The sequence below is a fragment of the Sphaerodactylus townsendi genome, linkage group LG01 (assembly GCF_021028975.2).
Source record: "Sphaerodactylus townsendi isolate TG3544 linkage group LG01, MPM_Stown_v2.3, whole genome shotgun sequence".
Lineage (NCBI taxonomy): Eukaryota > Metazoa > Chordata > Lepidosauria > Squamata > Sphaerodactylidae > Sphaerodactylus > Sphaerodactylus townsendi.
This window is the reverse complement of record NC_059425.1, coordinates 167599591-167624315: the sequence shown is the minus strand read 5'-3', so window position 1 is coordinate 167624315 and position 24725 is coordinate 167599591. Positions and strand designations below refer to the sequence as shown.

The 24725-nt window shown below is 41.6% G+C and overlaps 1 protein-coding gene across 1 annotated transcript in view; it reads left to right on the top strand.

Annotated features, from left to right (window-relative positions):
* The window catches only part of APOB (apolipoprotein B), a 52518-nt gene extending 36707 nt beyond the window's left edge, over positions 1–15811 (top strand). The window contains exons 26-29 of the mRNA XM_048499092.1: positions 722–8287; positions 9115–9229; positions 10803–10986; positions 12911–15811. Of these exons, the coding sequence (XP_048355049.1) occupies positions 722–8287; positions 9115–9229; positions 10803–10986; positions 12911–14596 (9551 nt within the window). The 3' untranslated portion in view covers positions 14597–15811. The remainder of the gene's footprint in view (positions 1–721; positions 8288–9114; positions 9230–10802; positions 10987–12910) is intronic.
* Positions 15812–24725: the final 8914 nt, after the last annotated feature.

Sequence of the window (24725 nt, the reverse complement as noted above, 5' to 3'; positions counted from 1 at the left end):
ACAGCACCTCATGGGCTCGACTCTGTAGTGCAAGATCTTCTTATTCATGACTGCATGTTTTTCTAGCATTCTTTATCCTTGTTAAAACTTGTTATAGGAGTTCAGAAAAGATTTTGGCTGCATTCAGATATCACAAAAAAATCGGGGGGGGGGGGTTGCGTGTGATAAAAATAGTTGCCTATCCCCCCCTTTTGTTTCCTCCTTCCCCCCCCCCCTCTTTTCATTTAGAGTTTAGCTTGAAGACTTCCTTTTTTAGGAAGTCTTTGATCTCACCACAGTTAGCTGCAAGGTATAAAATTAGGGTGCTCTAAGAAATTGGAGGTTCTTTCTTTCCAATAAACATTGTCTCCCCAAGGATAAAACAGGCTTGTCCTCAACATAGTCAAACTGGGGGTTGTGACATTTGAACACTCTCTTTGTGTAAAAGGCACAGGTATATTGATTTCATCAATGTACATGACCTAAAATCCATACAATCCAGAAAAGTTGACTTTGTGAACAAGTAAGGGTTGGACATTTAGCTGAAATTGCTTTCTGCAGTGAATGCTAACAGCCTCATCTACAGTCTATTTAGATCAAAGTGGTTCCATGTAAATTGCAGATCGTACTTTCTGCAGTGCAAACATGTAACTTATTGGGTCTATGCATGAAGACGTAACAATGGCAAAAGTTGCTCAACATTTTCATGACACTCACTTTAAGTTTTTCTTTTTTTCTTCAGGTCAAGGAGAAACAAATTATGATCAAAATATGTTCACCTGTACGTTTGTCAACTCCATGCAACACAGCCTCCTCAATTCCAATTTTAAATTCAACAAGGCAAACACATTTGGACCCACGCCCACCGTGAGAAATGCTCTTTGGTTCGAGACTTCCAGTCCCCTGGGTGTCCAGTTTTCTCTGTCTGCTGATGAAGATGCCAAGCTCAGTAACAACTTGTTCACTGATAATTTAAAACTGGAAGGACAACTGAAAGTTGCCTCGGCCTTTGCTAAAACCACATACACACTGTCAAGCAACTTTGATGCAATCAACTTTGTGCTGGCAGGAGAATCGGATTTGACGTTTGACTCTTCCTACCTTCAGGCAACCAACAAGATGACTGGCCGGGTAACTGATGATGCGTGGACGATCACATCGGTCTCAGATGTACAGAAGGGGTTTCTTACTAACACCGCTTCCTTGAAGTATGAAAACGACCAGCTGAAGTTGACATCTGAGACAACTGGAAACCTCAGAAGTCTTGCAGCTCTAAACAAGCTTGACTTAGCCATTGCCAAGCAAGGGGCTTCATTTCGCTCCGAGTACCAGGCCACTTACTTACAGAACCGATATTATACCCTGCTTTTGGGCTCCGTTAATAGCCAGGGTCTTCAGCTGAACACTGATGTGTCTGCAAACGGTGAAAGAAACAAAGCGGCTCATAAATGCTCATTAACTATTGACCGGAATGGCCTGGCTAGCAGTACGACCACAAACGTGATGTTTAGCCCACTGATGCTGGAGAATAAAATGAATGCCCAGGTTGGCATCGCAGGAACTTCCGTGGCAATGAACACTATTGGACACTATGGGAAACACAATGTAAAATTTGACCTGGATGGACGAGCAGCTCTCACTGAACTCATCGTTGGCAGTTTCTATCAAAGCAGCCTTTGGGATGTGGATGCCAAGAATGTCTTCAATTTCAAAGTGAACAAAGAAGGGCTCAGATTTTCCAATGGCTTGATGGGCTCTTACAAAGAAATGAAGCTTGAACACACACACAATCTGAACGTTGCCGGCCTATCTTTGACTTACGCATCAAGTTTAGACAATGCCATCAGCCCAGACAAATTTCATAAACATAGTTTTGACTTCCAGCTACAGCCCTACACTCTCACGGCCAACGTGAACAACAACTTCAAGTATGGCAATGCAGACATAGCTAACGTGGCTCGGCTGCAGCTCGAACCACTGAAGGTAAATCTTGATGGGAATGTAAAAGGCGCTTATAGAGCTGATGAAGTGAAGCACACCTACACCTTCAGGGTTGCCGACTTAGCCGCAAACTTTAAGACCGACACAGTTGCAAGCATTCAAGGTGCTGCTCTTACCCACAGGGTTAATCTGGATGTTGCAGGACTCTCCTCTTCAGTCAGCATCAACACAAATTGTGACTCAAAATCCTTACGATTTTCCAATGTCATACGAACTGTTGTGGCCCCATTTACCGTCACTGTTGACATGCATACCAATGGAGATGGAAGTCTTTTGATTATGGGAGATCATACAGGGCAGCTGTACAACAAATTCCTGCTAAAAGCAGAACCTCTTGCTTTTACCTTCTCTCATGATTATAGGGGATCCACCATACACAACCTAAATTCAGGGAAGAAATACAGTACGCTACTTGACAACAAAGTCAACGTCCTTTTTACTCCATCTGAACAAAGAAGTGCCTGGAAACTGAAGAGTGAGATGAACAACAATGTGTACACACAGGATCTTAGTGCTTTCAATGACGCTGAAAGGATAGGTGTAGAAATGAGCGGACAAACTTTAGTAGACCTTTCTGCACTGGACTTCCCTATCAGTGTGCCATTTGCAAATCCTGGAAGAGTCAATGTAATTGACATGTTGGATCTAAGGGAAGTTGTAGCGAACCCTCAAGAATTTAGTCTTGCTCTTTCTGTGAAGTATGATAAGAACACAGACATGCATGTCATCAGTCTGCCATTCTTAGAAAATCTACCTGCATATTTTGAGAAAATTAGGCATTCCATGGTATCTGCACTGAAGTCTATTCAGAAGACCCTGAGGACCGTAAATATTGAGGATTACACGCGAAAATACCGTACGGCATTACACAGGTTTTACCAGGACGTTAATTATTATGTAGATACTATCAATTTGGAAGGCAAAGTGAATAAACTGAAAGAAAACCTGGATACTTTCATGAGGGATTATACCATAGGAATAGATGACCTTCAACTTGCTTTGGAAGATGCTAAGAATAATCTTCAACGAACTTTGGCCCAGCTGCAAACTCTCCTGATAGAAGCTGAAAAGTATATCAGAGAGAATTATGACCAGTATGATCTGAAGGCAGCTATTGTGCAGCTTATAGAGAGAATTGTTGAAAAAATGAAAGTTATCGATCGACAATACCAAATCAGCGCAAAAACAATTGACACTATTCAGCAACTGCAAGTAGCCATCTCACAATTTGATGCCAATAATATTGGAAGCAGCATCGCAGCTTGGGTCCAGAATATGGATGCAGAGTATAAAATTAAAACTCGGGTGCAAGATAAACTGAATGAACTCAAAAGCCAAATTGAAAGTATTGATGTCAAACGTATTGCGGGTAATTTGAAGCATCAGATCGAAACAATTGACCTCAGACTATTTATAGAAAGACTACAAGTGTCCCATCTAGTTCAAAAACTGAACCACATTCTTGAACGAGTCAAAGACATTCTGCTAGATTTTATGGATGATTATGAGATATCTGAGAAGATCAATGTACTCCGAGGTAAAATCCATGAACTGATGGTCAACTATAAAGTGGATCAGCAGGCCAGAGCTCTGCTGGAGAAACTTACAGAGGTTTTGAACCAAGAGAAAATCAAAGAAACAGTTGACAAATTAATCCTGTTATTGAGAAAACTTGACATAAATGTATTCTTCTATCAAATACGGGCAACAATTGACAATGCTGTTAACTGGCTCGAAACATATGATTACCAAAATCTGGTGGACAAAGTCAACAAATTTCTTGATGACTTCATAAAGAAGCTGAGGCGCTTTGATTACAATAAGTTTGTGGATGAAACAAACTACAAAGTCCGGGAAATAATACAGAAGATCAATGAGGAAATCAGAGCCCTAGAACTGCCACAGAGAGTGGAAGCTGCAAAACAGTATCTCAGAGAGGTTGCTGTTGTGGTTTCACAGTATGCAGAGAAATTGAAAGAAACTAAACTAGCAATAATATTGGACTGGTTCAACGACCTGCTAAGCTCTACTGCAATAAGTGAACTTAAAACTAAGATACATGATTATCTAACAGAGGTCCGTAGTAGAATTTATCAAATAGATGTCCCAAAGGAATGCGAGAGGTACCTTGAGAAGGCAAGCCACTTGTACAAAGTAACAGTCACTTACATAGTTCATCAATGGCACAGTATCTCAAAGAAAATTACCCATTTGGCCGAAAAATATAATATTAAAAATATAGCTGATAATTTGAACCGGTTTGTTGAATCTGGATTTATAGTCCCTGAAATCAGAGCAGGAATAATCAATGTACCTGCCTTTGAAGTCAGCCTACGGGCCCTTCAGGAAGCAACTTTTCAAACACCAGGTTTTATTATTCCACTAACTAATCTGTATGTCCCTTCATATCAGGTAAACTTCAACAACTTAATGGAAATCAGAATTCCAGACAGATTTACTACTCCTGAATTTACTGTATTAAATACCTTTGAGATTCCTTCTTACACTGTCGACTGGAATGAAATCAAAGCGAAGATAGTGAAGATGATTGATCAAATTATTTCAAGTGACTTTCAGCTGCCGGCATCTGATGTGTATTTCAAAAACCTCAGAATGAAAGACATGCCCTTTTCTGATTTTTCTATCCCAGAAATGAATTTGCCTGAGTTACAAATTCCTGAGTTTGTGATCCCAAAGCTAAATCTCAATGAATTCCAGTTCCCAGATATACAGATACCAGAATTCCAACTGCCCCGTATTCCACACACTGTGACTGTCCCAACATTTGGTCAACTGTCTGGTACTTTCCAAGCTGTCTCACCCTTCTTTACACTGAGAACTAACGTTGGCTTTCAAAACGTCACAACTTTTGCTCACAGCCCGGAATTTGTGGCCTCGGTTTCCGCTCTAGCAACGTCCAAATTCAACTACCTTGATTTCACCATTGCTGCAGATGCTCGTCTCTCAGCTCCTGAGATGAAACAGCTGATTTTAAAAGAGACCCTGAAGCTCTCTCACTTGTACTTGAAAGCTGATCACAGTGGTGAAATAACGTGGTTGAGGACTTCTGCTCAAGGTAATGCCGAAACAACAGTGAGTCTGCACAGGGCCAAAAGTGTCATAGAACTGTACAACAAGTTAACAGTCAACCTGCAAAAGAAGGTTTCCATGGAGAGCAAGTCAATGTACACACACAGATTAAATGTTCCCCATATCTATTTCACTAGCCAAGCTGAACTAAGCAATGAGATAAAAACAGAGTTGGAAGCAGGACGCGTACTGCTGACTTCCACTGGTAAAGGGAACTGGAGATGGAAGGCTCTTGATTACTCTGATGAAGGAACCCATGACTCAAGTGTCAGTTTCACCATAGGAGGGCCTGTAGCTGCGCTTGAGGCTGAAAACAGGGTGAATGGCAAGTTCTTGAGAGTCAACCAGAGACTGCAGTACGAATATCGCCTACCAAGTTATGCAAGCCTTCAGGTTGAATCTACAATGGAATCTCCAGAATTGGGACTCAGTGTCTTAAACATATACGCCTCCGGAGATCTTGCAAAGGTGAAAACAGAACTAAGTGGCACACACAATCTGAAACTCAGTGGCCGTGTCTCTGGAACTGTAAAGAACAATGTGGCCTTCTTGGCACAGCCCTTTGAAATTAGAGTATCTACAGAAAATGAAGGGAATGTAAAAGTTAGCTTCCCACTCACGCTGGTTGGCAAAATTGACTTCCGAAACAACTATGGTCTCCTGCTGAATCCTTCAAGTCAACAAGTCAGCTGGGCAGCTGAAGGCAGATTTAATCAATACAGATATGCCCATAACATCTCTGCTGGTAACAATGCAGATAGCATGCAAGCTTTGGTGTCCATGAATGGTGATGCTAACTTGGACTTCCTAAACATTCCTGTCTCCATTCCTGAAATCCATGTGCCGTATATTGATGTCAGAACACGTCAGCTAGTAAAATATTCACTGTGGGAGGAAACGGGCCTCAAGAATTTGCTGAAGACTACAAAGCAATCATTTGATTTAAACCTGAAAGCTCAGTACAAAAAGAACAAGGATATGCACTCGTTTGAAATTCCTCTAGATGCAGTCCAGAGAGCGCTCCAGCACTCCATTGTGGTGTTCAACAAACATTTTGAAAGACGTCGAGATGACACTTTAGCTTTCCTCACGGATTCATATAACAGAGCCAAGACAAAGTTTGACCAATACAAAGTAGATACTTCCATTGACAGTCTTCCACGAACCTTCAGGATTCCAGGCTACACCATCCCAATAGCCAACATTGAGGTGTCTCCCTTTACAGCTGAGCTCCCAGCTTTTGGCTACGTCATCCCAAAAGAAATGAGTACTCCAAGTTTCACTATGCCACTCGTTGGATTTTCAGTGCCATCATATACATTAGTTCTCCCGTCACTAGAGCTACCTGTCCTACACATCCCCCAAGGCTTGCGTACACTTAAGCTTCCCAGCTATCGAGCACACAGGCCCCTGAACAGAATTTACTTTCCAGCTTTGGGAAATATAACCTGCGATTTTTCATTAAAATCCAGTGTAATTACCCTGACTATTAATACTGGGCTTTTCAACCAATCTGACATTATTGCTCGCTTAAGTTCATCGTCCACTTCTGTGATTGACGCACTGCAGTATAAACTGGATGGAACAACTAGTCTCACAAGGCAAAGGGGGCTGAAACTTGCCACTGCATTGTCCGTGAACAATAAATTTATACAGGGGAACCATGACAGCACCATCAGTCTCACAAGGAGAAACATAGAAGCTGCGGTGACGACGACGACAAAAATCAACACCCCCAGCTTAAAAGTGAATTTTGGGCAGGAGCTGAAGGGAAACACGAGATCCAAGCCTATCATTTCTTCAGTTATGAATGTGAATTATGTTTTTGACATGCCCGTCATTGGCACCAACGCTAAAGGAGCAATCGACAACAAGTGCACGCTAGAAAGCCTAACATCTGACATTGCTATAGAAACAGCCACCAATGGTTTCATTGATGGAGTATTTCATGAGGTAAAACCATTTTCTGGAAAGCTGCTTCTGGAAGCAAACGCCTTCTTAAACACTAAAGGTATCCGTTCCGGTGCCAAGTTTGAGTGTAACTCTAAAGTTGATCGAACCTGGAATCTGAATATCGACAATAACATTGCCATTGAAGCATCCCTCCGTCGTTTTTATGTCGTTTGGGACGACAACAATGAATACTCTCTGCAGTATCGTCCAGTAATTAACCTGAATGGAAAGCATGGTGGCAAATTAACTTCAGAAATAACTCCCGAGAGTCTGTCAGCAATCCTTCAGATCTATAATACCCTTCCTCAGGCTTCAGTTAATGAAGTTCTTTCAGTGACTGTCAGTACTGAACAACAGAAAATTGGATGGAAGAGCGAAAGCCAAATTTTCCCTCTGACACTTGGACATGACTTGCAGTTAGCAAATACCAAAACAGAAGTTCGATTTGATCTATCTGGATCTTTAGGTGGGCATATAGGTTTCCTGAAGCGTATTGTGTTACCAGTTTACAACAGGAATTTATGGGATGTCTTCGAATTAGATCTTACTGCTAAGGCTGGAGAGAGGCAATATCTGAATGCATCAACTGCCATAATATACACCAAAAATGAGGATGGTTATTTTTTCCCTATAAATGTGAATCCATTGTCTGATGGATTTTCGCTTACAATTCCAGAAATGGAACTGAAAGCTCCAAAACCTATGATCACAACTCCAGCATTCAATGTTCCTTTTACAACTCACCAAGTTCCCTCTTATACCATTGACCTACGTGAAATAAAAATCCCTGAAAAACTCAGCACCATGCCATTTGACATCGGATTCCCTTCACTGCCGAAAATGCAGTTTCCCCAATTAGATGTACTAACCAGCTACATTGATACAGAAGGAAGTAAACATCCCTACTTCGAATTGACTGTACCTGAGTATCTTTTAACTTTATCCGAATTTACTCTTCCAAAGACAATTTCTATAGGCAATAAAGTTGTGGATTTGAATGCCGTGGCCAACAAGATAGCTGACTTCGATTTGCCGACAATCACAATCCCAGAGCAGCGGATTGAAATTCCAGCTTTCAAACTTGCTGTGCCTGCCGGAATTTACTTCCCCAAATTTGGAGCTTTGAGCAGTTCTTTCAAAGTTGCCTCTCCAGTGTACACCTTCACCGGGATCTTGGGCTTCAAAAACAAGGAAGACTCTTTTGAACAATCCGTTGATTTTACTGCAAATTCACCTCTGCAATTTCTGGAGTATGACCTAGATGGTAAGATCAATTTTTCAATGTTATGATTTAATTCTTGGGGTGGACATTCTTCTAAGGAACATATTATGCAAACCAATAATTTACAAAATTAATAGTGCAGAAGAAAATGTCTGAATGAGAAATCTAAAGTAAGAACATAAGAACTAGCCTGCTGGATCAGACCAGAGTCCATCTAGTCCAGCACTCTGCTACTCGCAGTGGCCCACCAGGTGCCTTTGGGAGCTCACGTGCAGGATGTGAAAGCAATGGCCTTCTGCTGCTGCTGCTCCTGAGCACCTGGTCTGCTAAGGCATTTGCAATCTCAGATTGATGGAGTATCAAGATTGGTAGCCATAGATCGACTTCTCCTCCATAAATCTGTCCAAGTAGGAGCATACACTCCATATGCTCTTTTAAAATGTCTTGTTTATCTAGAAATATCTCTGTCTTTCTCTCTCTCTTCATATCTATATCTAATACAGATATACATATACAAAGTTTTTGCCTAAATATTAATTCTTACAATGGCTCTGAAAGTTCTGTTAGTGTTATCAATCGCCAGTTGATAGTGGAGGTAGAGCTGAGGTTGGAAAATAGTGGCTTGCATAAGACCACCTAGTGATGTAAGATTTTATTTAGGGATTTGTGGTTCATCAGGCAGTGTCTACAATGCATCTGTCTAACAGTTAGAACAAATACTTTAACTTTTTAAAAATCTTTGGGGAAAAACTCCTTCAATTTCTATGCAGTTTGGCGTTAAGAGAGTTTACATCTATGGTAGTCAGAGGGCTATCATCTGAATGCACTCTGTGACCTGGTTCCACTGATCTTAAATGTTTCCCTTCTAGCTTTGACCACCTACACTTACAAAAATGGCTCCTACACTGAAGCAACTCAAGGCACCCTATCGCATCGCGACCTGAGTGCAGACTTTAAATCCATTTATGGAATGCAAGGATTCAGGTAAATATTTCCTTTCTTGAATGTTTCAGTAAAAGAAGCTATGCACCATGTTCAAAAGAATCCAGTTTAAGTGAGGTGCATTGTAAAATGTGGGCCTGGTTTGTGGCCCCATCCAAGTGGGGAGGCAGGTAGCGGTGCCTCCGCAATCACGCTGCTTCGACCTGCCGCTCACAGAGAGGCTTCCTGGTGGTGTGGGGAGGCTTGCAAAACGAAACAGCCTCTCTGCTGCCAAGAAGCCGCTATGGGGCTGAATGGACTTGGGCGACCCAAAAGTGTGGACAAGTCACACTTGGAAAAGAGGGAACAGCTCCCCTTTAATATTATTTAATTTCACCCAAAATACAAATCTTTTGGGAGTTTGAGACAAAAGGAAGATAAAATCAAAACAGCCAGTGTGTTGTCATGGTTAAGAGCGTTGGATTCTAATCTGGAGAACCAATTTTGATTCCCCACATCTCCGCATGAGGGGTGGACTCGTATCTGGTGAACTGGATTTGTGTCTTTGCTCATCCACATGAAGTTTGCAGGGTGACCTTGGGCTAGTCACAGTTCTTGCAGAACTCTCTCAGCCCCATCTACCTCACAAGGTATCTGTCATGGGGAGAGGAAGGGAAAGGAGTTTGTAAGTCACTTTGAGTCTCTTTACAGGTAAAAATTCAAACTCTTCTAACACATAAAATAGCGCTATATTCTAGGAATGCTTGAATACTTGCTAGTTCGTCTGACTTCTCATTCAGCTGTGATGATCAGGCAGCCAATTAGACGACAGATTGTTTGCCTGTTCCCCATATGTTAGTGTGTATTCTGGGGAAATTTTGCTCTGTACCCAGCAAAGTTTGCTGAGATGCAGGAAATAGTGGACAGTAATCAGAAGACTTGCTGATTTCTGTCCTCTTCTCTCTGCCCCAGTGTGTTGGCTCAGACTGCAAAGAAAGTGAGGAAAATTGAACTCTTTCTTGTCTCCTTTTTGTAGTGCAGAGAATTTAAGCATTGTATCTGTCACTTGGAAGAGAGGGAAGAGCTCCCCTTTTCAACTTCACTGTGGAGCTCTTTTGCTGATGGTCCCATTTGGATAAGAAACTGATTCCCAGCTGTTCCTCCAATCAGCTGAGAGCTGGCTTTTGTCCAACCAGCAGCTGCATTTTTCTTCAGCAGCTGTTTGAGTTGTTAAATGCAATACAAACTTATCCCTGATTAGCTCACAATGGATCACTGGTCTGCAGAACAGGTTGGCTGAGAATCTCTCACCATTCCTAAGGTTGAGCCCTGAGGGAGCGAAGGTGGCCGACTGGTTGGGTTTGGCAACAAATTGAATCTGGCTTCGACTACATCCAGAAAAATCCCACCCAGCTCATTTTAATTTCTAATTGTATTCAATCTGTAGCCGCTCCCTTTCTACATCTAACAGCCCAAAGCCAACCGGGTCCTATTTCATCCAATAATGCCATCGAATAGTTCTACAAAAGCAACACCAGCAATTCTTCTGTGATATTCAGTGACTGAAGAACAGCTTTGCTTGTCATCATTAGTCATTATTTTTTACCTTTTCTGTAATTTTTTGTGGCTACTTCAGCATTCCCAGCTACACATTTTCTCTGGACATCATCAGCCCCACCTTCACTGATGCCCAAGTGCGCTACGAAGGACAAAGCTCAGGAATTTATTCTTCGGTGTCTTCCTCTTCTGCTGGTACTCTTGGTTTTGTCATCAACCAGGAATCTGATGCCCTTAAGGGAAAACTTTTCTATCGACCTCAGGTAGGACAGGTGGTCATTATTTGGGTTTTTGTCATTTAAATTATCATTTACTTTTTATTAGACCAGTTTGGGGAAAGACTGGGGAATTACAGGGACTTTCATGAAGTCATTGTCAACTGAGCCTTTCTACCCTTTATCAGGGTCAGGTCAATAGGGAGTCCAGTCTCCATTGTGGTCAGGCAAACCCATCACCTGGCAAAACCTTCTTTCTCCCATATAATTGCTGCTCTGCTGCTCTGTCACTTCTCCTTACCACCCTGACAAGTCTTAGGCAGATCTGCTGAGAACTAAAGCTAGATCTCCTAAACATCATTTGTACTTCATTCCCATATTTTGGCCTAATGAAAGTCATTTACTGTGACTTCAGAGTATTTAGAAGCATGTGATTTTTTTTTCTATTCACCTTCGTTTGTTAGTCTGATGTATTGTCAAAGGATTTCACATGGTAGTTTTTCCTCCTAACATTTCATCGGCCTCTGTGGTCTCGCTGCGACACAATTCTGAAGATTCCAGCCATAGATGTGAGCGAAACGTTAGGAGCAAAAACTACCAGACCACAGCAACATAGCCCAGAAAACCCACAACAGTGAGGTGCTGTGTGGTTTCCGGGCTGTATAGAACACAGCCATACAGCCCAGAAACCACACAGCACCTCAGTGATTCCGGCCGTGAAAGCCTTCGACAATCCACAACAGTGAGTTTGTTAGCTTTTGTTTGGAAAAAAAATGCAACCTGTCTCATTCAAAAGACTTAGGCAGATAAATTAACGTCAAACGTGGAAGAAAATAAGTGTTTGCATTTGTGTGCATAGGCCCTAGGGTTGCAGTGGTAGCATAAGGTAAGATTCAGTTCCTTACAGTGATGTCCCAGCAGTGTGTCAGTCCTTGTACTGCAGAGCCTGGTTCACTGATACAAGATTGTGAGTGAGGGGGAGTGAGCCCCGCAGTTAAAGCAAAGAGCCAACAACCAAAAGTCCTCTGGGTCTTGCCCTTCAGCATGTGCCCAAGAGCATCTGACTGCCCGCCCGAGCCGAAACCTGCAAGGAGAAAAGAAAAAATGCAGCTCAGATGTAACTCAGTTGCTGCGAGCTTGCTTCTAGCAGGCCAGCAGAATCATCCTCACTTCCCTTCGGCTACAGATCATTATGGTTCATCTTGACGTCTGCCTCAGTCCTGACTTGCCACTCTGACATTAGACTACTAGCACATAGAAACATATAGACTCAAGTCGTGAGCAAGAAACAGGTAGAGCAAAGCTGAATATTCTTGTGAAAAGAAGTCTGTATCCCAAGTGTACTCTGCCTGTACTTTTCGTGCCCTGATTCTAGTAGACTTGAGCAAACTGTGAAATTAGAACAATTTTTATAGCTTGTAATGGTCATAGAAAAAGCCATGATATTATGATGCTAGGTTGGATGTAAACCACGGTGTTTATCAAATGTTCCCCATCATGTGTGGAAAGGAATCTTCTGCAATTAGAGACGCATCTTTTGACCCAAGACACAGCATAGTGTAATGGTTAAGAGCAGCGGACTCTAATCTGGAAAACTGAGTTTGATTCCCCACTCCTCCGCATGAGCAGCAGATTCTTATCTGGTGAACTGGATTTATTTCCTCACTCCTCCATGTGAAGCCTGCTGGGTGACCTTGGGCCAGTCACAGTTCTCAGTCCCATCAACCTCACATGGAGTCTGTTGTGGGGAAAGGAAGGGAAGCACTTTGTAAACCACTTGGAGACTCCTTATGGTTGAGTAAAGCAGGATATAAATCCAAATTCTTCTTATTCTTTCCATGGCCTGGACCCAGCCAAATAAATTTAACTGAACATATTCCAGTTTATTCCAGTAAGCGTATTCCAGTTTAAAGCCTATTAACAAACATCTGTCATTGAAATAGCCCTTTCTCAATGCATTTTATGTTTTCAGTCTGACCCTCAGAATGATGTCGACATCGTGAAAAGTGAGGTATCATTCAAACACCCTGATCTGATTCAAGTCAGAACCAGCTGGAAAGAGGACGAGGCCAAGGAGTTGCTCCTCAGTTTAAAAGAGAAAGTACCCAAAATGGCTGCTGCAGTGTACAACAGTGTTAACAAGTACCATCGCCAGCATATGGGGATGGACATCAACACTGCTGGTTTCAAGCTGAAGGAGGAGCTGAAAACCACCGCTGACCAGGCTTTCCGAAAAACTTTAGAAAGCATCGATCAACTCGAGAACCATCTTGATGCGGTCACCGACCAGGCCACAGCGAAGTATGAAGATATGAAGAGGAAAACCATCAAACTGTATCGAAGAGCTGCAGATCAAGCGATGCAGCTGGACTACGACCAAGTGAAAAACACCATTTTTGATATCATAATGGATATAATACAGGAATACCAGAAAAGGATGAAGCACCTTATCGACTCTGCCATTCAGTTCTTGAAGGTAACCAAGTTCCAGGTGCCAGGGTTGGCCGAGAAGCATACCGGTGAAGAACTTTATCTGATGGCCATGTCAACATTGGCAGAATTTACAGACAGGCGTATTTCAGAGGTCCGAGAACAATTTGAGGCTCTGGTTAAGTATGTCAATGAGCTGGAGATTGAACTTCCAGCTTCTAGCAAAATCATCAAAGGTAGTGATATGCTTAATGAAATTAAAATATTTCTAACTCACATACAGGAGAAAGCCAGTCAGATATTTATTGGTCTTCGAGAGATCGACTTTGCAGAAAAGTTAAGAGAGCTGAAAGGATTAGTCCAACAAATCTTCCAAAAGACGGAAGAGCTTATCAGAAATTTACAGTCCCATGACTATGAATATATTATGGCCCAGGCAAAATCAGTATCCACGGATGCCTTAGAAAAGCTGAAGAACTTTGCGCAGGATATAAAGTATTTGCTTCCTCGCTATGTTAACATTATCCAGAATACCTTGCAACAAGTCATCTCAAAACTAGAGGAATTTCTGCACTATTTGAAGGATCTTCAGGAAAAATATATGAACCCAAGTGTGGCTGAGTGGTTCATCAGGCTGGAAGACAATGTGATAGATTGGCTAAAGAATCTTCTTGGTACTGTGGTGGAGTTGAATGACAATTGCGTTAATGCTGCTGCTGACTTTGTGTCACATGTCACAGATCGAGTGCAGGAATTTGTGGCACACCATGGAAATGTCGCTGAGCTCTCAAAATCTGCTCGTGATAAGATCCTGTACTGGTCAGAGGTTGCTAAGAGAAGTGCTGTTGAACAAAACCAAGAAGTCAAAGCAAAGCTACAGGAGGCCTATGAGAGTTTTAGTGAGTCGTATGATGGACTGATTGCTGGAACAAAGAAATTGATCGACCTGACAATAGAAAACTATGCCGCATTCCTCCAATACCTCAAAGAACTTCTTGACCGGTTTGAGCAAGCAACCGCGGATGCTCTGAGGCCCTATGTAGTTGTCCGACAAGGAGAAATCGGACTTGACATCCCAAAGCCATTTGCGTGGCAGTTTAGTGAGGAAGAGCTCAGGAAAAAAGTCGGATTAGCACATGAACTGATTCAGCAAGGCGTTGATCAAAGCACCAAGCAATGGGAAGAACTGCAAAGATTAATTGGTCAAAAGATGGAGGAGAATGTGTAGAGTCACATCCAATCTTGAGCACATGAACAGAAGGGAAAGATTGTGCAAGTTCTTATCTTGCCATTTGTAAAGCCAACAGCAATTGACTGCTACTTTTCCTATTTGGAGAGTCAAAAAGCTATTCTCTACATGGAAGGTGAAGAAATGTGCTGGTTAGCCTAATGCTCTGCAAAAGCCAATAAATGAATTCTTAATGACATTCCAGTGTCCTTTATTAAAAACTGTTTCCTTTCACGTCATAGATCGTGATGCAGGGTTGGTTAGAGCAAATGGAAGGTCTTAGCCATGGCTACATTCAGAGGATCTAGAGTCAGTCTGCTGTTGGGCCGTTGGTTCTGTAAAGAGTCTCAGTCAAAGCTCAGACCCATAGGGATTGAGAAGCAGCCTAGAATGCAAAGGTTACCCAAGAGCCAGTGAAGGCATGTCTGTAGCTTACAAATAATGTTTGAATGGACAAAGTAGCAAGTATAGCCATATCCTTATGCATTGAGTTGGGAGGGAGATGGGTGAGAGAGTAGAGCTGGGTTGGAATCTGTGCACAGCACACCCCCCCCAAAAAAATTTCAAAGATATTTGCAGTCAAACTAATCCCTCTGTGAGGAAAGCAGAATGCTGTCATTTCAACCAGAAATTAGTCTCTAACCAAAATAAATCAAGGATCAGCCATTTTCATTTTCTTTCTCAAAAGTCAGTGTTTCCTGGCCTTGTCAATCGTATCTCTCCCTTCTCTTGTCACTGTTAAACATCCATTCTTTTGATCCAGTCCAAGGTCAAACCAAGGTTGTCACAGTCTTGTTCTGAAGGATTCTGTTCTGCAAACGTGTTGCCTGTGCTGGTGTTGTGTGGCCGAGGAAACGATCAACATGTGCAATTCCTTTTACTGTTAGAGGAACATAACAGGACAATGTACCCCCTCACGAGCTTTTCCTCTGCTGTTCAGATACTAAAGTCACATAAGCCCAGTTTGGCCCAGAGGTTGACAACCTGTTAGAAAGATCTGATTAGATAAGACGGTCTGAAAGCAAAATATTTCGGCTTACTAATTTATTTGGCTTTATATTAAGCTTTTGCGATGCTATGTACATACTAGGAAAAGGACCTCGAGGGTTCAAAATAATGGGCTTTCCTCATTTCTTTAGCAAAATAAATTCATGTTGCTGTGTCTCTAGTCATTATGTATGCATGTGTCTTTTAATTAAACTATTCATTCTGGGAGCTTGTGTATTTTTTTTCCTTATTTCGTTGATTGGTGGCCAAGGTTTTGTCCTGTTGAGGGCACTTGCACTGTATGTTTTTAACTCTCCTTTTCTTTGACATTTTTTGCATTGGGTATAGATTTGGAAGATAATTTTGCAAATATATGTAAAAAATCATTTCCTCTGTGTTATTACCCCAACTTTTGTGGGGGGTGGGGGATCTTTTTATTAGGAGTTCATGGCTAGACAGAGTAACCAAAAAGATTTGGAAGACACCCAAAGCCAGGCACCCAGAAAGGCTGAGAAGTCTGATAGTTGTTTGTTAAACAATATTAAATATACATTTCAATGCACTGTGCTTGACTCTTATCAATGAAAAATTATACATAACAATCTCAATAGAAAATATACACCAGTATCTAAAAACACACACAAAATATCACAAAATATATAATTACATGACCTCAGGGCCATACACAAAATATCCCAAAAATATGCCCCCAAATATACCCCTTTGACTGCAGGTATCTAAGCCAGCAACATAGCATTGTATATTGGTTTTATTTTGTATTGTTGTTGGTTTTATTGTACACCATCCAGAGCCCTTTGGGGGTGGGTGGTATACTAAATATTATTATTATTATTATTATTATTATTATTATTATTATTATTATTATTATTATTATTATTATTATTATTATTATTTTATATATATATATATACCGCCCTCCCCAAAGGCTCAGGGCGGTGTCCATCAACACTAAAACAATTTAAAACATCAAATAAATAAATAATAATAATAATAATAATAATAATAATAACAACAACAACAACAACAACAACATTTTCATCCCACTTTTTCATGCAAAAAGTCACTTGTAACAACTCTGGTAAATCAAAAATTGGGTGCACAGTTCCAGTAGCAAGAAGAGAACATAAATGAAAATGTGACACTGACTTGGATCCTTTTGATATATCTAGGGTTGCTAACCTACAGGTGAGGCCTGGAGTTCTGGAATTAGAACTGATCTCCAGACTATAGAAATCTGTTCCCTTGGGAAAAAAAAATGGCTGCTTAGAAGGGTGGACAATGGCTGGAGAAAATGGCTGTTTAGAGGGGTGGACAATGGGGAGGGCAGGTGAGGTCCCTGCCCTCCCCAGACTTCACCCCAAAATCTCCGAGAATTTCCTCACCCAAAGTTGTCAACTTTAGATTAATCTCCACTGATGGAAATAATTTCTGTATGCATTCCTCATCTCCACCCTCCTTCTGTGGTCCAAAATGCTGACTCTGATTCCTCCACAAACAGTATGAAGGGGAGTCAGATTACAATGCATTATTTCTTCATAACCCCATTTTGCCCTTCCTCAGATAATCCAAATCCAGTTTGAACTGTTGTTTTTTCATCTCTCATCCAGAAGACTCTGATAGTTCTCCAGTGGAAGGGAATTACACGTTTTAGGAGAAATAATGCCCTTTCTGCAAGTTCTTACATTTCTGACCTGATGCACCAAAGGAGAGCATTCTTGAGTCGTATTAAAGGTCATAATAAGGGAGAAAGTCTTATGTATGCTAAGACTAGGCTACTTTAGGACGATTCCCCACTTTACCGGCTTCAACCTGAGTTCTACCTAGGTTCGCTGAAAAAGTTGTACCTCCATGGTGGAGTAGGAAATTTGAGAGGGGGTGAAGCTGGGATGGACTTGCGTCGAACTCAGTGGCTGTGGGGAGTACCAAGGTCGAACCCAGGTCGAACCTAGGTCAATTCAGCAAGTGGGGAATCAACCTTAGACTCTGTATCTCATTAGCACCTTCCTTGAGTGGAACCTTGAAGGTAATGGATCAATGAGGACACTGGTGCTCCTGGCATTCTTACCCTGACAGAATAAGACAATCATGTTTTTTGCATTTGCTTCAAGTTTCACATCATTATCAAGGACAAAATCAAGTTCAGAGTATAAAACCTGTCCCCTTCATCCATAGCAGCACCACGCTTTTTACACACAGCTTTGTTAATACCATCTAGTCTAAGAAACCTTGGCTGTACAGGGAAGTTCTGAGGTGAAATGCTTCGAATTGATCAGATGGTGGCACTGTGTACAAAGTTCCAGCAAGGATATCCTCTGCTCATTAAAGGGTGCATTATTGTTTTGGGCATTGTCCTGTTCTCATTCTCCGCTCTGATTTCCCCTTGGTTACCTGGTTGGAAACTGTACCCCCTGATAATTCATACACACACACACATGAACAGCCACTAACAAATGTTGCTAAGTGAGAGATTGCCACCTGTTAAGAATCTATGGTTTGGGGGGATTCACTGAAGTGTGGTGTTTTCCCACACTAGTATTTTAAAAGGTTATAGATCATGTGTGCATAATAGGCAGAACATTCGGTCACTTGTCTCACTTACAACAATAATCCATTTTGATATGGGTCAGGTTGACACAAAGAATCTACCCGTACCGGGCCTATTGATGAAACTGATCCCCTTTCCCCCCCAAACTAATGAAATTTTCAACTAATGGGTACTTAAGTTAATAAAGTGTGCCACACATCTGCTAGAAGCCATTTGTAAAATAAATCTCTGGAGTTCAGCTCTAAGATCACTGATATAACATTTGAGTGGCATCCCACTGGGACACAGCATGGTATCAAATTAAAGAAAGTAACACAATAAATGTGTGAGAAATAACACTCGTTCATAAACAAAGGTTGAGAGAAGAGGCCCTTCTTTAAAGATAGCATTAGTGCCACTGGGTGTTCACAAAAACTCACTAATGGATTGTCAGGCTGCGTCCTTATAGAAAGCAATGGCAGGATTTGGTCCACTGAGTTATCTGGTACAAAACCTACCCTAATGTTTAGATTGTTTTGACATTAAAAAATTAAAATCCCTCTAAATGTTGGCAGCAATTTCCTTCCTTGTTACACAGAGTATTGCACAACAGAGATACAAAGAAACCCAAAAAAGCACAGAAAAGAAAAGGTGGGAGGGTTATTTTTAAAAAGGTTATTGAAGGTAATAGTCTTAAAATAGGGAATGAAATATCTAAAGCAGGGATCAGTACATTAGAATATATGTTGAAACTTCCCCGTAAGCTCTGCCGTGAGGAGTCAAACTAGGCCTGAACAAAAAACAAACCTTTATCTCTTCGCTCCACCCTGTCCTTGAACCACTACAGAACTTAAGAGTCAGTAGAGTTGCCAAGTCCAGCTTGGAAAATTCCTGGAGATTTGGGATCGGTGTCAACAGCAACCAGAGTTTGGGAACAGGAAGAAGCTCAGCAGAGATGCGATGACTTAGAGCCCCTTTAAAGCTGCTATTTCCTCCAGGAGAACTGATTTTTATAATCTGGAGAGATCATTCATAATTCCCAGAGAACATCAGTCCCCACCCAAATGTTGGTAACCTTTAGTGTATTGTACTGTTACTAGCAAACAAAACCATAGCATGACTACGCCCTTTCTCTGAGATTCCCATTGGCTGTTAATAGTGCCGAAATCCGGGTTGCTTGCATGCCTTCACACAGAGATGTGTCTATTTTTTAAGTCACGTAACACATATGCGTAGCAACTCAAGCATGCAGAAATGAACCCCCACAGCCATGCCAATGTCCCACAATATGACCATCTGCGCCTGCATAGCTACACAGACGCAAACCGCAATTTTAAAAAAAGGAAAAGGGAGGCAAATAAAGTGCCTCCTGCCCAGCTGTTCACTTGTTTAGCAATTAAAAAATACTGGGTTGGGGGAAATAATGTGGGGCACTCAGGCATAGCTGCAATGGGGACATGTGGAGACGTTTGTCCCGGGTGGCCCCGTTGCGTCACATGGGGGGCAGAAAATCACCCCCCACACTTCCAGAAAGGAGGAGGGATGTGGCTGGGCCTGGACGCGATATGTGTGCACTGCTCAGGACAAGGCCTGCCTGGGCGGTGCACGCACGTCACGGTTAGGCCCAGCCATGTCCTGGGAAAGAGGAGGGGACACACCGCCCGGAATGAGGCCTGCTTCTGTTGGCTGGCCTGGTGTCTGCTGACCAGAGCAGGCTGTCTGTATTTTATCAACTTCTGTGGCAGTTAGTTAACCATTGGTTTATTATGTCTTTGTGAACAAGAAGTTGATGGAGTGATTAGAGACATAAACATGCCCAAAGAATTGTTGCTATGCAGTTCCAAAGTACCACCCATAACCAGTTCGTCAAGGAAGAGGAATGTGCTTATTACTACCCTGAGATTCTGCCATTACTCAGAGTTCAGATCTGCATTTATTTATATTTATTTATTGCTTCAATTTTTATACCGCCCGATCCCCAAAGGGGATCACAAATGAATGTATGTTTTCATCTTAATGAATCATAAATATGGTGTACTGTTTAATAACACCCAGAAACATGAGCATTTGCCATCATCTGAAAACTGGAATTGGTCACTTGGTGATTTATCATTAATGATTATAAGATTATTTATCCTTAATGATTATAAGGACTGCATTTGTATGAATCTGTGCCCATACCATACGCTTCTCATATTTGGCATGTGCTTGTGTGTGAAATCTGCTTCAGAAGGAGAACAACTGGATGGAAAACTCCTGGTGTCCTTTTCCCGCTGTGCTATAGAGAGTGTCTTAACCTACTGCATCTGTGTATAATTCTCCAGTTGCACAGTGGCAGATAGGAAGGCGCTCCAAAGGGTGATCACTACTGCACAAAGGATTATCGGCTGCCCTCTCTCCTCCTTGGAAGAACTCTATAATTCCAGAAGCCTAAAAAAAGCCCAAAATATTCTGAGGGACCCATCTCATCCAGCACACTCTCTTTTTGAACTGTTACCATCTGGTAGACGATACAGGACTATCAAATCTAGGACAAAGAGGCTTAGAGACAGCTTCTACTCTAGAGCTGTGGCTATGCTAAACTCCGTGGCTTCGTGTTGATGTGTTTGGGGCTGTGTAGGAATGGGTGGAGGAAGGGGGAAGTGAGGATGATGTATGAGTCTGAAATTGTATGAGTATGATGTATTGTATGAAATTGTACGAGTATGATGTATGAGTCTGAAATTGTGTGCATTGAGGAATGCTGCTGTAAATTTCGTTGTGCGTGCACAATGACAATAAAATGCTTATGCTTAAAAAAAACAACCAAGGATTGGAAAGGGAGTGGGGATTCTTCTCTTTTTTGACATCATTTTTTTTATTTCAACCCATCAGTGCTGGGCCACAGCTAGATGGACAATCAGAGTTGAAATATGAGTCCCAGATTGGCATGAGCTGAAACACCAGCGAGGAAAGTCAGTCCAAGTTGAAATCTCTTGCACCATCTCAATCAAGACATCACATTTTCAGTAGGCATTGTTTTATCACAATATTCAATAATACGACACCAGCATTTTCATAATAAAGTGACTTTACCACTTTCACATAACAGATCAATTTACAGAACAGTGTAGCCATCTAGATTTTTTTTTCTAACCACAGGCTTGAAGTTGAGGCCAAGTGCCCTGTTGGTAGAAATTTGCCCCTAAAGTTAGACTACTTTAGTCAGGATATTCAGGAACAAAAATGTATTGGTTTCACAGAGCTACTCATATATCCAAGAAGATTCATCGTTGGGTTAAACAGAATCTAATAGTTTATGATTTTAACAAGAATTGGATTAATTTTCCCCCCCAAACACTGCATAGTCATACAATGTCACCATTTACAAACAGATGAACCAGACTTTTCCACATCAATAAAGGTCATTTTATGGTTCCAAACATCTCTCCTTCCTAGCTGCTAGAGTGTAGTGCCATTTGTACAATAACTAGAGGAAGTTCATCACAACAACAACAAAGTGAAATACTTTGAAAATATAGTCCAGTTTAGAATTTTGTGGAACTAACAAATGTTTCCGCCTGTTTCTGAGATTGAAATATCTATTTCTGAGCTCAGTTATTTGGATGTGGTGTTCCAAATCAACCACCAGTGTGGGTATGTGTCCCATTTCTCATTGAGACATAATCGCAGCACGTAACCATATTATTACTAAAGAGAAGGAAGTGTTTAATTTAATTTCAATGGTTTACTGAAACACTAATATCTTCTTTTAGAAAAAAATGAAATTTGTACAGAATAGAAAATAAGAGCCCATAAAAGTAATCAATATGAATTTCCAAGCACCAAACAAGTCAGATAAAAAACAAACTGGTATCATGAAAAACTGGGAGAATTTATCCAAAAAAAATAACACCATCTGTTCTCACTCCTTTTCCCTTGAGGATGAGAGGGTTGTTATATTTTTATCTCTGGACTTCCCTCTAGCCGTTTCTAATAATTTTACCAAGTAGTATGTGCCCATGATTTTCTGCTAGCCTATCACCATAGTACGTAGTTCATAAGTGTGAATATGTGAATTTATGTTCACATGCTCAGTTATAATTCAACTCCACATTCTTGGTGTGCCACTGCTGTTCAATGGAATGTCTGTACTTTAAAGAATGCTGTTGTGTTGCATGTCCACAAAAGGGCATGAGCTGGATCCAGCAGAGAAGCACTGAGGGAAAAACTTTTCACTTAACATTGCCGGGTTTGTGCATTCATGGTTTTGATAGACCCTGAGAACTCTCTGAAGGGAGAGGGTGGAGAGAAACGTAACGGTCTGTCAACTAGTGGCCATTTTTTTCTTTCACAACCTGTAGCAGCATCAGGAAGCATGGCTTCCTGTGAAACTGCTAACAGGATGTCAGGTTAAGTTTTCTGGTAGTAACATGCTAGTGGTGAACAAATTGAATACTATATTGTGAAAATCACAAGACGATGGGAATTTGGATCCTCCTCATTTGGACTGCAATTAGAAGTTGAGAAGCTTATCAGACATTTCCCAGTAAGAAGAGCAGTTATGGCATACATATTTTTTTCTGAAAGAAAGCTTGACTATCAGTGTGGTATAGTGGTTAAGAATGGTGGACTCTGATCTGGACAACCAGGTTTGATTCCCCACACCTCCACATGAACAGCAGACTCTTATCTGGTGAAGTGGATTTGTTTCCCTGCTCCTCCTCATGAAATCGGCTGAGTGACCTTGGGCTACTCTAGGCTGACCAGACGTCCCGCTTTTGGTGGGACAGTCCCGCCTTCACACAATTTGTCCCACGTCCCGCGGGTTAGTTCCATTGTCCCGATTTTTGGGAGGCTGCCGCACTGCCTTCTGGGGCGCAAGGCAGTGCGGCAGACTCCTTAATGCGCAGCCGCAGGAGCACGGCCTTCTGGGGTGCTGCCGTCACAGGGCGGGAAGCGGCAGCGCCCCAGAAGGCAGTGCGCTCCTGCGGCTGCGCACTTATGCGCGGCCACCTACCCCTTCCCGGTTCACAAAGGTGACCATCTGGTCACCTTAGGCTACTCACAGTTCTTCAAGAACTCTTTCAGCTGCACCTACCTCACAAAATGTCTGTTGTGGGGAGAAGAAGGGAAAGAGTTTATAAGCGGCTTCGAGACTCTTTACAGGAGAGAAAGGCGGGGTAAGAATCCAAACTCCTCCACTACTACTACTACTACTACTACTACTACTACCACCACCACCACCACCACCACCACCACCACCACCACCACCACCCTTACACTACCCTCTAGAATCTACAATAGGTGGACAAGTCAATGCTGAAAAAGTTCCCTGAAGGAAGACATTTTGAAAACAACATACACACACAATTCCCTTTGCACTTCTTTGAGGAACCACAAATGTTTATATAATTTTTGATAGAAGAGCTGAAACTACCCAGAGTGAAAAACAAAATGCAGCAGAGTTATAAAAAGGAGTTATCTTTTAATAAAGTTCCAAGTATAAAAATTCAGGCTATAAAATATATATTTACAAAAGAGGAAGACAAAAATGGTCATGCGCTAAAAAGCACTGGCAAACAGAGAAGCTTACAAAATAAGCAAATAAGGAAAAAAATACAATGGCAGTACAGCACAGCATACAATAATGCAGCATAAGGACAAGGAGCAAAAGGGAGAGAGAAAAGGGAAAGGAGCATGGTAGCTACACCGTAATATGCAGTATTAAAAGTCACCTTCAATCAATCAGTGAACTGCCCAGCTGCCCTGCATCAACATACAGTAACCAAATGGTGCAACTATCTTGCTCCTGCAATTACTTACACAAAGGATGCCAAAAATTCTAACAATTTTAAATGCACATTTGGAGCCCAGTGGGAAATAAGTGCTTCACCACTGAATATCCCCTCCTCACAAAGGGACTTTTTCGTTTGTCAATCTATCCCACCTTTTCTCTAAGGAAGGAACTCGTCATGTCATTCCTGGATTCAGGGATCCTAGTCGTTTCCTCATAATAACCTTGTGAGGTAAGTTGGGCACAGGAGCATCCAGTGAACTTCATGAATCCAGATATCCCTGGACCAAGTCTTTCTCACTTACTCTATTTTTGTTTGTTTGGAGGTTTTTTCGCTTCAAGAACCAACTGTCATGTTAGTATCATCAGTCTAAAATTTGTAACAAATGAAGGGGAAAGAAGTGGAGGTAGAGTTAAACTGGTGAATTCATTATTGTGTTTAAATAACATGGTTAAAGTATATAGTTAAAGAATATGCTTTCATTCTGGATAAATTCTCAGAAGTGAGTACAAATACTTTTGGCCTAGCCCATACTATTCAGCTATTGCTGTCACTGATTAATAAATGGAGAATTTCTCTAAAGAAATTAAAGAAAGGAAGATAAATTCTGTGCTGGATAAATGGAGGTAGGGCATGTTCTGCAAGCAGGCCCAGATGTGATACTTCTCCATCAGGTGTTCAGTTCTGTAAAGGGGTCTCCAAGTCCTCTTGTTGTTGTTGCTGTTGTTGTTGTTGTTGTTAATTAAATTTAGTATACTACCCACCCCCGAAGGGCTCTGGGCAGTGTACAATAAAACCAACAACAATACAAAGTAAAACC